This window comes from Taudactylus pleione, unplaced genomic scaffold, assembly GCF_031769625.1.
Source record: "Taudactylus pleione unplaced genomic scaffold, aTauple2 ptg000632l, whole genome shotgun sequence".
NCBI lineage: Eukaryota > Metazoa > Chordata > Amphibia > Anura > Myobatrachidae > Taudactylus > Taudactylus pleione.
Window position 1 is genome coordinate 416,128 of NW_028285034.1, and position 15,465 is coordinate 431,592.

General features: G+C 48.0%; 1 protein-coding gene across 12 annotated transcripts in view; it reads left to right on the forward strand.

Moving 5' to 3' along the window:
• The first annotated feature begins 477 nt into the window (after nucleotides 1-477).
• The window catches only part of C2CD5 (C2 calcium dependent domain containing 5), a 73,614-nt gene continuing 58,626 nt past the window's right edge, over nucleotides 478-15,465 (forward strand). For 7 of the 12 annotated variants that reach the window (XM_088454768.1, XM_088454773.1, XM_088454774.1 and 4 more), the window contains exons 1-7: nucleotides 528-587; nucleotides 5,461-5,571; nucleotides 6,629-6,715; nucleotides 6,803-6,974; nucleotides 9,691-9,786; nucleotides 10,665-10,820; nucleotides 13,716-13,914. In XM_088454768.1, coding sequence (XP_088310894.1) covers nucleotides 5,482-5,571; nucleotides 6,629-6,715; nucleotides 6,803-6,974; nucleotides 9,691-9,786; nucleotides 10,665-10,820; nucleotides 13,716-13,914 — 800 coding nt within the window. In that variant the 5' untranslated portion in view covers nucleotides 528-587; nucleotides 5,461-5,481. Of the gene's footprint in view, nucleotides 594-5,460; nucleotides 5,572-6,628; nucleotides 6,716-6,802; nucleotides 6,975-9,690; nucleotides 9,787-10,664; nucleotides 10,821-13,715; nucleotides 13,915-15,064; nucleotides 15,190-15,465 lie in introns of those variants that run through there. The other 5 variants (XM_088454776.1, XM_088454778.1, XM_088454771.1 and 2 more) reach the window with 4 other exon arrangements.

The window sequence follows — 15,465 nt, forward strand, 5'->3', positions numbered from 1 at the left end:
GGGTGTGAGGTATAAGGAGTACTGGCAGTGTGAGGTATAAGGGGTGTGAGGCATAAGGAGTATTGGCAGTGTGAGGTATAAGGGGTGTGAGGCATAAGGAGTACTGGCAGTGTGAGGTATAAGGGGTGTGAGGCATAAGGAGTATTGGCAGTGTGAGGTATAAGGGGTGTGAGGCATAAGGAGTACTGGCAGTGTGAGGTATAAGGGGTGTGAGGCATAAGGAGTATTGGCAGTGTGAGGTATAAGGGGTGTGAGGCATAAGGAGTACTGGCAGTGTGAGGTATAAGGGGTGTGAGGCATAAGGAGTATTGGCAGTGTGAGGTATAAGGGGTGTGAGGTATAAGGAGTACTGGCAGTGTGGGCACAGGATGAGGGCAGCGGGATATGTCACAGAGCTCTGTCCCTGGTACACACAGGGGGGAGCTGAGATTCGCCTGCCCCTCCCGCCGTCTCTTGGTCTCCATCGCGCCCCGTACTCACAGCTGTCACATGACCGCCCGGAAGCGGAAGCGGTGGGGGACTGTCAGATCGGGGGAGCCGGAGGCATGTTGGGGGCGGAGGGGCCCTGATTACAGTCCTCTAAGGGTGTGAGTGTAAGAGACCCCCCGGAATGCTCCCCTACGCCTGTGGTCACCTGAGGGGGGCGCTGTCATGTCACTCACAGGGTGCTGGTGGGGGTCTGTCCTGTACATGAGGGTCTGTTATATACATGGGGTCTGTCATACATGGGAGCCTGTCATGTCATACATGGGGGTCTCATACATGATGATCTGTCATGTCATACATGGGGGTCTCATACATGATGATCTGTCATGTCATACATGGGGGTCTCATATACATGATGGTCTGTTATATACATGGGGGTCTGTCATACATGGGAGCCTGTCATGGCATACATGGGGGTCTCATATACATGATGGTCTGTCATACATGGGGGTCTCATATACATGATGGTCTGTCATACATGGGGGTCTCATATACATGATGGTCTGTCATACATGGGGGTCTGTCATCTTTATGATGGTCAGTCATGTCATACATGGGGGTCTGTCATGGCATACATGGGGGTCTCATACATGATGGTCTGTCATATACAGGATGGTCTGTTATGTCATACATGGGGGTCTTTCATATACATGGGGTCTGTCATATACATGGGGGTCTGTCATATACATGGGGTCTGTCATACACGAGGGTCTGTCATGTCATACATCGTGTCTTTCGAACATGAGAGAATGTTATGTTGTACATGAGGGATTGTCATACACGGGTGTCTGTCAAGCACATGAGGGTCTGTCCTATCATACGTGGGGTTCTGTTGTGTCGTACGTGGGGTCTGGAAGAGGGGTTATTAGATATTAGGGGGGGGGGAATGTAACTGCTGGACTGGGAAAAATGATTAGAATAATGCCATAATAATGTCCCCTAATATCACGTTCCTATTTGTGCTGTCACAGTCCTAATACAGAGGAGGAGGAGCCGTCTGTCTGGTGCACAACACGTAACATGTAACATTTATTTATTTACAGCCATCTACACCAATACATAATGGTCATATATTACTTGTGTCTCTGTGCACCAGGCAGATGTCTCTTACTTCTCTCTTCAGCTACTAGGGGGTGTCTGACACTATGGGGAGGGGATGTAAGATATTGGGGGTGTCAGATTCTGTGAGGAGGGGATGTAAGATATTAGGGGGTGTCAGACACTGTATATAGGGGGTGATAGATATTAGGGGTGTCAAATTCCTGTGGTTATGGTGTGTGAGATATTTGGGGGTGTCACACACTGTATGTAGGGGGTGATAGATATTAGGGGGTGTCAGACACTATATGTAGGGGTTGTCAGATTACTGTGGTTATGGTGTCTGAGGTATTAGGGGGTGTCAGACACTATATGCAGGGGGTGATAGATATTAGGGGGTGTCAGATTCTGTGAGGAGGGGGTGTAAGATATTAGGGGGTGTCAGACACTGTATATAGGGGGTGATAGATATTAGGGGTGTCAAATTCCTGTGGTTATGGTGTGTGAGATATTAGGGGGTGTCAGACACTGTATGTAGGGGTTGTCAGATTACTGTGGTTATGGTGTCTGAGGTATTAGGGGGTGTCAGACACTGTATATAGGGGGTGATAGATATTAGGGGTGTCAGACACTATATGTAGGGGTTGTCAGATTACTGTGGTTATGGTGTCTGAGGTATTAGGGGGTGTCAGACACTGTATATAGGGGGTGATAGATATTAGGGGTGTCAAATTCCTGTGGTTATGGTGTGTGAGATATTTGGGGGTGTCACACACTGTATGTAGGGGGTGATAGATATTAGGGGGTGTCAGACACTATATGTAGGGGGTTATAGATATTAGGGAGTGTCAGACACTATAGGGGGTGATAGATATTAGGGGGTGTCAGACACTGTATGTAGGGGGTGATAGATATTGGGGGGTGTCAGATTCCTGGGGGTATGGTGTGAGGTATTAGGGGGTGTCAGACACTATATGTAGGGGGTGATAGATATTAGGGGGTGTCAGACACTATATGTAGGGGGTGATAGATATTAGGGGGTGTCAGACACTGTATGTAGGGGGTGATAGATATTGGGGGGGTGTCAGATTCCTGGGGGTATGGTGTGAGGTATTAGGGGGTGTCAGACACTATATGTAGAGGGTGATAGATATTAGGGGGTGTCAGATTCCTGTGGTTATGGTGTGTGAGGTATTAGGGGGTGTCAGACACTGTATGCAGGGGGTGATAGATATTAGGGGGTGTCAGATTCCTGTGGTTATGGTGTGTGAGATATTAGGGGGTGTCAGACACTGTATGCAGGGTGTGTTAGATATTAGGGGGTGCCAGATACAATATATTATTATTTCTGGGTATAACACAGCAGCTCTGATGGGCAGGTCTGTAACTACTGCACAGAACATTCACAGCGCTAAAATAACATTAAACAATTCATGTAATTAAATAACTGCCTCAATCTGCATATAAACCAATAAACTACTTATAAACATTTCATTCATTTACTAAATCAATAGATAAAGCTGATATATAGTGCGACAAATGGGCATTGACTTAGTGACATGGGATTTACTTACAACCAATTAATAACTATCTCTCCCATACAACTATAGTCACTGTATACTTCTTATAGTATTATTGCATCATTAGGAAACAAAAGACAATGGGACTGATTTATATACAAGGTGCAGAATTTGCAGCGATATGTATGTACCGCTCAGCCATATTTAGCGCCAGGCTTAGTGGTACGGAGTGATGGGACTAAATCGGTTGGTTCCTTCCCATTCTCCGCACCTGCATAGAAGGGCGTTGTGATGTCACAAAATGGCCTTTACACTTACATGACCCTTAATGTACAGTCAGGTGCATAAATATTGGGACATTGACAGAATTTTCATATTTTGGCCTCTAGTCACCACCACAATGGCTTTGAAATGAAACAAACAAGATGTGATTTACCTGCAGACTTTCAGATTTCATTTGAGGGTAATTACATCCAAATCAGGTGAACGGTGTAGGAATTACAGCGGTTTCTATATGTGCCTCCCACTTTTTAAGGGGCCAAAAGTAATGGGACTATCAACTCAAAAGCTATTTCATGGACAGGTGTAGGCTATTCCCTCGTTATTTCATTATCAATTAAGCAGGTAAAAGGTCTGGAGTTGATTCTAGGTGTGACATTTGCATTTGGAATCAGTTGCTGTCGACTCTCAATATGAGATCCAAAGAGCTGTCACTATCAGTGAAGCCATCATTAGGCTGAAAAATCAAAACAAACCCATCAGAGAGAGAGCAAAAACATTAGATGTGGCCAAATCAACTGTTTGGAACATTCTTAAAAAGAAAGAAAGCACCGGAGAGCTCAGCAACCCCGGAAGACCACGGAAAACAACTGTGGTGGATGACAGAAGAATTATTTCCCTGGTGAAGAAAATCCCCTTCACAGCAGTTGGCCAAATCAAAAACACTCTTCAGGAGGTAGGTGTATATGTGTCAAAGTCAACAATCAAGAGAAGACTTCACAAGAGTGAATATAGAGGGTTCACCACAAGATGTAAACCATTGGTGAGCCACAAAAACGGGCAGACCAGATTAGAGTTTGCCAAACAACATCTAAAAAAGCCATTACTGTTCTGGAACAACATCCTATGGACAGATGAGACAAAGATCAACTTGTACCAGAGTGATGGGAAGAGAAGAGTATGGAGAAGGAAAGGAACTGCTCATGATCCAAAACATACCACCTTATCAGTGAAGCACGGTGGTGGTAGTGTTATGGCGTGGGCATGTATGGCTGCCAATGGAACTGGTTCCCTTGTATTTATTGATGATGTGACTGCTGACAAAAGCAGCAGAATGAATTCTGAAGTGTTTCGGGCAATATTATATGCTCATATTCAGTCAAATGCTTCAGAACTCATTGGACGGCGCTTCACAGTGCAGATGGACAATGACCCGAAGCATACTGCAAAAGCAACCAAAGAGTTTTTTAAGGCTAAAAAGTGGAATGTTATGCAATGGCCAAGTCAATCCCCTGACCTGAATCCAATTGAGCATGCATTTCACTTGATGAAGACAAAAGTGAAGGGAAAATGCCCCAAGAACAAGCAGGAACTGAAGACATTTGCAGTAGAGGCCTGGCAGAGCATCACCAGGGATGAAACCCAGCGTCTGGTGATGTCTATGCGTTCCAGACTTCAGGCTGTAATTGCCTGCAAAGGATTTGCAACAAAGTATTAAAAAGTGAAAGTTAGATTTAGGATTGTTTAGTTTGTCCCATTACTTTTGGCCCCTTAAAAAGTGGGAGGCACATATAGAAACCGTTGTAATTCCTACACCGTTCACCTGATTTGGATGTAATTACCCTCAAATTAAATCTGAAAGTCTGCAGGTAAATCACATCTTGTTTGTTTCATTTCAAAGCCATTGTGGTGGTGAATAGAGGCCAAAATATGAGAATTCTGTCAATGTCCCAATATTTATGCACCTGACTGTATGCCTGCCTGAGTTTGTAGGTGAATCTCCCTGTTTATCTTCTCGGCTTTTGTTAATGAGAATCGGTGAAATATAACATTTTATTGTTAGGGAAGTAGATGGAACAATTGTTTTAGTTCCTGGAACACATCTGTCTTTCCCTTTGCTATGTTCCCTATATACAGTGTTACTATTGTAAGCAATTATTATTAATAAGATCACAAATGATCACAATGTGCGCCTCCTTTTTAGAGCTGCTATTCTGTATTCATCATGAATGTGTTAGTGTGTCTCCTTCTATTAGTATTACATTTATGTATCAGGTACATGTATCACCGCTTACTTTTATTCTCTCATCTCAGCATTCGCTGCAGTGTATACATGGAGATATAGGGAGCAGGGCTTCGTTCTGCCTTGTGGGGGCTTCTGGTGTCCTATGCTCAGATCTACATCCTCTCTCTATAGGTGACAGTAGCACAATAAGCTATGCCCGGGAAGCTGAAGGTGAAGATCGTGGCCGGCCGCCACTTGCCGGTGATGGATCGAGCAAGCGACCTGACAGATGCCTTTGTGGAGGTCAGCGTCCTCTTTTATTAATATGGTATAGCGTTAGATTGTAAGCCTTTCTGGCTAATTTTATTCTAGCACCAAAGTTTAGTTTCGTCTGCGAATTTCTTGTTACATTAGTCAGTTAGGGAACTGGGGTTGACGTTAATAAAGCTGATCGTATCCATGGCGATCTGTTACGGGACTCTATCGCAGACGAGGAATTCTGAGCAGATTTGTTGTGAGAGGCTAATGACGGGATTGCGGTCGCACACAAGCTAATTATCCTGCGCAATCAAATCCCGAGACCATCGGGTATGGTTCAAAGTGGTTTTAAAGGTCTATATTTGCCAGCAACACCAACAGGTATATGGCAAGTTTATTACTTATAATATCGGGACAGGACAGACGCCATGACTTTGGCCGTATATAAACGTGTTTACAAACCCTTATGGTTGCCGTATATTTATAGGAATATACTCCGCTCCTGTCATTCAGGCCACATGATCACACACACATAGAGCGCACTGCCGATGGCGGACGCAGTGGAGCCATTTATTTGCTACTGCGCTTGCGTCCCAAGTTGCGGCTTCAGGCGTATGCACAGAGAAGTGTATGGAAAATGTATTGGCATTTCTAGGAGGTGGCTAATCAGACGGTCACTAAAAGTAACGCCGACCGTGTTCTTGCCAGTTTACATTTTTGGGTTAAGTGGCGGCTTACGGAAGCTTAGTAAATTTCGCCCCTGGTCTGCTGTACCCGAGTGATAATTCTTCAGCAAAGAGTCTCCCAGGCCGGATGGACCGTCATGTAGCACGGAGGCGCCAACACATTTTACTATGTTTTTATTATGAGGGTTTTTATTTATATTCTTTATAACAGAGTTTCCTAAACTCCGCCATTACAGACCAGGTTTTAGGGATATCCATGGTTGAGTCCAGGTGGCTAAATCAAATTGACTAAGGTACTAATTAAGTCACCTGTGCTGAAGCATGGATATCCTTAAAACCTGGATTGTAGTGGTGGAGTTAGAGAAAATGCCGCTTTTATAATGTCCTGTAACTGTTTTCCCTCTTTTTATTTCCAGGTTAAGTTTGCAAACACCACATTTAAGACGGACGTGTACCCCAAGTCTCTGAACCCTCAGTGGAACTCAGAATGGTTTAAGTTTGAGGTACAGTAATGTTGAGGATTTAGGACACTGGATACTTTCCTGCAGAGAGTAAGGAGCATTAATCCACTCGCCTTGCTCTCTGTGCAGGTTGATGATGAAGATTTGCAGGATGAACCTCTGCAGATCACCGTGCTGGACCATGACACGTACAGCGCCAATGACGCCATCGGGAAAGTGTACATTGATATTGATCCTTTGCTGTATACAGAGGCGGCAACTGTGATATCTGGGTGGTTTCCAATATATGACACCATACACGGTAAGAAATGTGTCCCTGCATTCACTGTGCGTATCTGAGGCCTCCCTGCATTCACTGTGCATGTCTGAGGCCTCCCTGCATTCGCTGTGCATATCTGAGGCCTCCCTGCATTCACTGTGCGTATCTGAGGCCTCCCTGCATTCACTGTGCATGTCTCAGGCCTCCCTGCATTCGCTGTGCGTGTCTGAGGCCTCCCTGCATTCACTGTGCGTGTCTGAGGCCTCCCTGCATTCACTGTGCGTATCTGAGGCCTCCCTGCATTCACTGTGCATGTCTGAGGCCTCCCTGCATTCGCTGTGCGTATCTGAGGCCTCCCTGCATTCGCTGTGCATGTCTGAGGCCTCCCTGCATTCGCTGTGCGTGTCTGAGGCCTCCCTGCGCGTGTCTGAGGCCTCCCTGCACGTGTCTGAGGCCTCCCTGCGCGTGTCTGAGGCCTCCCTGCGCGTGTCTGAGGCCTCTCTGCACTCGCTGTGCGTGTGTATCTGAGGCCTCCCTGCATTCGATGTGCGTGTCTGAGGCCTCCCTGCATTCGATGTGCGTGTCTGAGGCCTCCCTGCATTCGATGTGCGTGTCTGAGGCCTCCCTGCATTCGATGTGCGTGTCTGAGGCCTCCCTGCATTCGATGTGCGTGTCTGAGGCCTCCCTGCATTCACTGTGCGTGTCTGAGGCCTCCCTGCATTCACTGTGCGTGTCTGAGGCCTCCCTGCATTCACTGTGCGTGTCTGAGGCCTCCCTGCATTCACTGTGCGTGTCTGAGGCCTCCCTGCATTCACTGTGCGTGTCTGAGGCCTCCCTGCATTCACTGTGCGTGTCTGAGGCCTCCCTGCATTCGATGTGCGTGTCTGAGGCCTCCCTGCATTCACTGTGTGTGTGTGATTGAGGCCTCCCTGCATTCACTGTGCGTGTCTGAGGCCTCCCTGCATTCGCTGTGTGTGTCTGAGGCCTCCCTGCATTCGCTGTGCGTGTGTGTCTGAGGCCTCCCTGCATTCGCTGTGCGTGTGTGTCTGAGGCCTCCCTGCATTCGCTGTGCGTGTGTGTCTGAGGCCTCCCTGCATTCACTGTGCGTGTCTGAGGCCTCCCTGCATTCACTGTGTGTGTGACTGAGATTGAGCAACAAATATACATTTCATTTGTAGATATTAAGTAGGGCGAGGCATACACCGGTGTCGGGCAATGTGTGCACAGCAGTAAGTAGGGCGAGGCATACACCGGTGTCAGGCAATGTGTGCACAGCAGTAAGTAGGGCGAGGCATACACCGGTGTCAGGCAATGTGTGCACAGCAGTAAGTAGGACGAGGCATACACCGGTGTCAGGCAATGTGTGCACAGCAGTAAGTAGGACGAGGCATACACCGGTGTCAGGCAATGTGTGCACAGCAGTAAGTAGGGCGAGGCATACACCGGTGTCAGGCAATGTGTGCGCAGCAGTAAGTAGGGCGAGGGATACACCGGTGTCAGGCAATGTGTGCACAGCAGTAAGTAGGGCGAGGCACACACCGGTGTCGGGCAATGTGTGCACAGCAGTAAGTAGGGCGAGGCATACACCGGTGTCGGGCAATGTGTGCACAGCAGTAAGTAGGACGAGGCATACACCGGTGTCAGGCAGTGTGTGCACAGTAGTAAGTAGGGTGAGGCATACACCGGTGTCAGGCAATGTGTGCACAGCAGTAAGTAGGACGAGGCATACAACGGTGTCAGGCAATGTGTGCACAGTAGTAAGTAGGGCGAGGCATACACCGGTGTCAGGCAGTGTGTGCACAGTAGTAAGTAGGGCGAGGCATACACCGGTGTCAGGCAATGTGTGCACAGCAGTAAGTAGGACGAGGCATGTGTGCACAGTAGTAAGTAGGGCGAGGCATACACCGGTGTCAGGCAGTGTGTGCACAGTAGTAAGTAGGGCGAGGGATACACCGGTGTCAGGCAGTGTGTGCACAGCAGTAAGTAGGGTGAGGGATACACCGGTGTCAGGCAGTGTGTGCACAGTAGTAAGTAGGGCGAGGCATACACCGGTGTCAGGCAATGTGTGCACAGCAGTAAGTAGGACGAGGCATGTGTGCACAGTAGTAAGTAGGGCGAGGCATACACCGGTGTCAGGCAGTGTGTGCACAGTAGTAAGTAGGGCGAGGCATACACCGGTGTCAGGCAATGTGTGCACAGCAGTAAGTAGGACGAGGCATACACCGGTGTCAGGCAATGTGTGCACAGCAGTAAGTAGGGCGAGGCATACACCGGTGTCAGGCAGTGTGTGCACAGTAGTAAGTAGGGCGAGGTATACACCGGTGTCAGGCAGTGTGTGCACAGTAGTAAGTAGGGCGAGGGATACACCGGTGTCAGGCAGTGTGTGCACAGCAGTAAGTAAGTCTGGCATTGCTTACCACAGCACTACGGGAATGGAGTATCTGCATGTAGGAAAATCCACAATGTTTGTATCTTATAGTAAGTCAGCGTCTTTGGTCAGAATGTCTCGGAATCTGCTACAAAATCCCCTTTCAATGTTATTCTAATGGCGTATGATCACGGACAAGCCCGGGTAACGCAAGGTATTACAGCGAGTTGTATTATTAGCTCTATATGATATGTTATTGCATTATAGATTAGATCTACAGAAATTATTATTTTAAAAATTGTCTTCTATCAGCGCACTGTAATATCCTGAGTACAACCAGTGTTGTATGTGACATGACAAATTGATGGCGTATTTCCTCCCCGTGTTCAGGGATCCGTGGGGAGATCAGCGTGGTGGTGAAAGTGGATCTCTTCAATGACCTGAATCGCTTCCGACAATCTTCCTGCGGAGTCAAGTTTTTCTGCAGTGAGTAATGTGCCCCGTGGGTAAATATCCTGTGTCCCAAATACCAGTGTGAGGGGGTCCTTGTAGTTGTGTATCCCCCCCCTGGACTGTGCGGAACGTATCGGAGAGCCCCAAACATCGTCACCACTATTAGGGAATAAGCTGTTTGGGGATAGCACCTTCGCTCTGTCAGTGGTAGGACTCATACACACCCTGTCACTCACTTTAGCTTTATAATCCTCATTGGTCACTAATCTCTGCTGTGTAACAGGTGGGTGGGTCCCCGTCCCTGTGCCCCCACCATTGGCTGATAATTCCTCCTAGTCTGTAGAGTGCTCTGGAGGAGTGCGGCAGCCTCAATGCTAGAAGGGTGACTTGTGGGCATTATGTCCGCATGAGAGACACCGTCTGACGCATTCATTGCTGCTGTCCATCTCCTGGGACCCCAGCTGCCAGTCCGGACTGTTCTCCAGCTAAGTATGGGGTGGTCTCATGGGAGGCAGCCCCCCAAACTGCTGCATTGCAACACTTATGAGAGGGCAGTAAATATGGAGTAGGTGCTTAAATGAACAATCTTTTTATCCATTGTAAGGAGAAACCTTGTTACATACTGTGTAGTTCTTATTTGTCTTGACTGAGGGATCGTGTCCTTCCCTCATCCAAAATGGCAGCCCCCACATCAGCATGTGACAAGCCTCGCGGTATGAGGGCTCACAGATCGCAGAGCCGGATCATAACGTTTAGCGACTGTCACTGTGCATTATTTAGTGATGTGTGGATTGGTTGCCTTCGGAGCGGTTGGATCTGGTTATTAAGGGCAGAGTTTAGGTGTATACATGTGTCAGACCGTCCTGGGTACAGGTGTTGCTGGGTATGAACCTTGCATACGTATGTTGCAGCCACGTCTATCCCAAAGTCCTATCGTGCTGTAGTGATACACGGGTTTGTGGAGGAGCTGGTGGTGAATGAGGATCCCGAATACCAGTGGATCGACCGAATCCGGACCCCGAGGGCCTCTAACGAAGCCCGACAGAGGCTGATTTCCCTAATGTCAGGTAAGCGGGTGACGCAATCACTTATTATTGTGTGTTCTCAGATAAGCGTGGCCTCTACAGTTACACGTCCAGTAAACCCCTTTGTGTGACTACACTGTTGTTGGCGATACACATAAGAGGCGACAACGCTTAGTGTAACGTTATTTGTGTACTGTTGTCCGTGAGCTGGAAGCCATCATGGCGTTTCGGCCCTTTGTGTAGCCAGCCCTGACCATGTGATTTGTTATGTGCGCACTCTGCGCTGGTATTATAAGTCACCAAGGGGATTTCCAGGCTGGAGGGCTGACTTCTAATATCTGTCATAAGTTATAACATTGCTGCTTATAATACGTAGCGATGTTATATGTTAATAACTTTCTTACACTCTGTCCCCAGAGTCTCTGTGCCTTCTGCTAAGGTCCTCGCCCTGCACAGATTTTGCTGCTGTAATGCCGGCTGTCGGGATTCCTCCTGTCACAATACCGACAGCGGCAAGACCATCGCGACCATCGGGCTTGCGACGAGACCCTGCGGTAGGGTCTCTGTGACCGCAAGCCCTGGAGTGATTTTGGCTCTATCAGAGCCAAAATCACTCCCACTGACATCACTAGTGATGTCAGTGGGGCCGGACCCAGACGGTAGGCGTTCCCATGGGAACGCCTCCGTCTGGGCAGCCACGCCCCCGGCACGCCCACCAAAGGGGGCGTGCTGTCAGTCACCATCGACAGCACGCCCCCTTTGCTGCGAGACCCGGAGCGATGGCTTGGCTGTCGCTGTCCGGGTCTCGCGCATTCGCACAACGGAGGCATGTGCATTGGGGTAACATCGACCCGCTTGCGAGCGGGTCTGAATGACCCCCTCTGTTCACCCGTATCTTCTACACAGGGATTGTAATAAAGCTCCAATACGTTTTTGAAATTACAAAGAGCACAATAAATTCTAAAATCAAGTTTAATTATAATCTCATAAAAAGAACTCACAATTCACACAATGAAATATACATATATAAAATATATATATATATATATATATCCTCCAATAAGAGGGATAGTTCCGACCTGGAGATATCCTTAAGGTGCAACGTATAAAAGTCCTTTTATGAACTTCTTACAATATTCAGTACGTCGCTGTATTCCGCCTGGCGTAGCCCGGCCTTGGGAGAAAAGGGCAGATGCAGATCCTATATATACTGGCAGGTACCCAATTACAGCGCTGTCACTCCAACCTCCCCTAGTTAGAGTCCTGTGCAAATGCCTAACAGCCCCTACGGGGTAAAGCGATAAGTTCAAATCATACGGAAGGGTCGTCGTTTTCACCCCTAGGCCTTACCGCTCCCAGTTTCCACTGATCGGACTGGTCACACGTCCAGTGCGGGAGGGAGTGCGCTGTTGGCATGGTCCGTTAGTGCCGATTTGTAGGATAGGTTATAGGTGCACAGCAAGCAGACAGGGTCCCCGTTCCTTGACGCGTTTCTCCGCTGTCGGGAATAGCGGTTTCTTCAGAAGGAAGTGGTGTAATAAAGCAATGTGACCAATCATAACCATTATATGTGTCACATGGGTCTCTTTAGGCCGGTATGTACAGTAGTGAGTATGTAGTCATCCCTGAAAATCTCATTAAGTACTTAGATGGTTTTCTCCAAAAATGAATTGAATTTACTAAGAGCGCTTACGTTTTACATTGGACTATTTGCCCCGGGAACGTGAGACGCAATGCACTCATTGTTCGGCGTTGCTAATCCATTGGTGTCTCTGTGACTAGCGCCAGCCAGTGTCACGTGATAGACAGGAACGTTAGAGCGTAAGCTGCACTGCCCAGTGTATGATGGGTGCAGATTCATTATGTGTAAAAATAAATAAAAAAATTGAGTTTTGATTCCGTGTTATAACAACCTCGGTGTATTGTGTCAGCACATCAACGCGGATTTAGGCCACGTTCACGCTATTTACTATAAGGATGAGGCAAATGCGCAGGAACGTTGGAAGGTCCGCAGGACACCATTGTGTTTATATGTTATGTTCTGTCTCTCTGTATATTTGTTTTGTAGACTCTTTATTCATTTTGCATGGAAGATTTATAGGACTAATAAAGTAAGGCGCAAATCTGATTCTGAGCCGTGCGCACTGCCGGTGTAGGACGCGCCCATTTGTATTACTGCACCTATGGAAGCTGATGGTCGGCGTATCGGTACTTACGCATTCAGAGGCACGGCTGTGCACCAGGGGCGGGGCTTTGTAGCGGCAGATTTGCAAAGTTGCAGATTTATTTATTTATTACCAGTTATTTATATAGCGCACACATATTCCGCGGCGCTTTACAGAGCATATCTTACCATTCACATCAGTCCCTGCCCCAGTGGAGCTTACAATCTATATTCCTTACCACATGCTCACACACATATACACTATGGTAAATTTTGAGGGAAGCCAATTAACCTACCAGTATATTTTTGGAGTGTGGGAGGAAACCGGAGTACCCGGAGGAAACCCACGCAAGCACAGGGAGAATATACAAACTCCACACAGTTAGGGTCATGGTGGGAATCGAAACCATGACCTCAGTGCTGTGAGGCAGTAACGCTACCATTACACCGTCTGTGCTGCCCAGATGAGCGATAGACGCGGACACCGCTGCGTCTTACTCCGAACCAGTCCCAATAGACATTAGAACCGTATCACACTGATGAAAGTGCTGCTCCCTATGCAGGACTGGAGCTGGGGGTGGAATTACTCCATCACGGACTGGTACCAGCATGGACGTATGTAATTATCAGTACATGTTATTCAGTAAGAACGTTATTGTAATGTGTAAGGGCCCTTTCCGTGCCTCTGGGCAGAAGGTGTCGGCGGATCTTGTTCTCTTATTAGGGATAAAATGCAGATGACCTATCGTTCTGTCCCCTGTGCGTCCCCGTAGGTGAGCTGCAGAGGAAGATAGGCCTGAAGGTGCTGGAGATGCGCGGGAACGCGGTGGTTGGCTATCTGCAGTGCTTTGATCTGGAGGGTGAATCTGGACTGGTGGTACGAGCCATAGGAACAGCGTGTACCCTGGATAAACTGAGCAGTGCCGCCCCATTCGCTCCTGTGTGCCATTCCCCATGCAAAGAGCTGAAAGAGTAAGTGTATGGGGCTGGGATTGTTTCCTGCTGTGCATGCTCCTGTCCGCTGTACATTGGAGAGTGCTGTACGGGGGCGTTCTGCTGCTGGGGGAGCTGGAGGTCCTATGTTCTGTGCCTGAATTACCTGTAGCATCATCCATTTACTTTAGCCATGGAGGGAATTAGTAGACGACTACTTACTTATCTATAATAGATAGGGAATACAAATCCATTGCGCACCTTATAGTGACGCTCACACTACTGCTGCAGGAAGGGACAGTTGGCCGGTTCGTCACCGATCACCGGATGGCAACCAAATCACGGGGATCATGTGTTGAAGCGGTTAGCGGCCAAACTGCGTGCGGTCAGCTTATTAATGTGCAATTTAATTGCATCAGTCAGTAAATTACTGACAAGAGTAATTGGCACTTTGGGTTGTCAGATTCCTCCCCGAGTGGTGGTGTTGCTGTGATGTCAGAGCTGTGACACGTACACATAGCTCATGGAAGCAGTGTTGGGCTTTCCCATGCATGATGTATATAATATAAATGCGGGGAGGAAAACGCTAACGCCTGCCTCTAAGTCGCTGCTTCTTCGCACTAATTGGTGGCCTTTTGCCCGGCTTATTCATACTTTCGTTTTGCTTATTTCAATCTCTACAGAGCTTTGTTTGCTAATTAAAACAGCGTCACTGCTCCATTTCCTGTGGGAGGTGCAGACCGCACATTGTTATGTAGTAAACTGCACATGGAAAACATATGGCATAACCACTAGGGGGCAGCGTTCCATTGCAGACAGCGTCTCAGTGTACCTTGGCCCAACTTGCGAGATGTCAGCTTCTACTAGTTATTAATGTAAATGTGCTGACGAATAGGGTATTTTATTTTCCCTTCCAAAAGCATAAGAAATGTTGAGAGTCCATAATCTGGCTGCTGCTCCCTAGTGGTGAATGAAGGTACTGGCTTCTGTCTCCTATGTCACATCGATGTCACTCCAGCCTCTAACCGTTTGAGTGACCTCTCCTCCTCTCGCATGCACCTAGGACGTGGATCTCCCGCTAACCAAACCTCAGCCGGCTCATTGGTAACCTCTAGCACTTGTGTGTCCTGTTCTCTCTCTCTCTCTTTCTCTCTCTCTCTCTTCCCACCTCTGCTGCCAACTCCCTCAGGTCTCCACTGGTCCAGCCACCGAGCCACGGATATCGCTCCACCCACAACAGCCCAATTCATACTGCTTCTGGCTCCCGACTCACTCAGAACTTCTCAGTGTCTGTTCCTACTCTCATCTACACTGGTACGAGACTGCTCAGAGCCAGGGGCAGGTAGGCAGGGCAGGTCTGATGGCATTATGGGGTTCATGGGTGGCTCCAAAACCTCCTCTGCTGACCATTCGTTCTGCCCTCATTCAGGATAGGACTATGAAAGACCACAAAATAAATCCATTGACCTAGCTACATCCACAGCTGCAGATTGTCCTGTTCTGTAGTTAATTTCCCTTCCAACCCTAGTCTGGCTGATGATTGGTGAGGGCAGATAGAGTTTGGTTGTCAGCGGAAGGGATGGGGGCAGA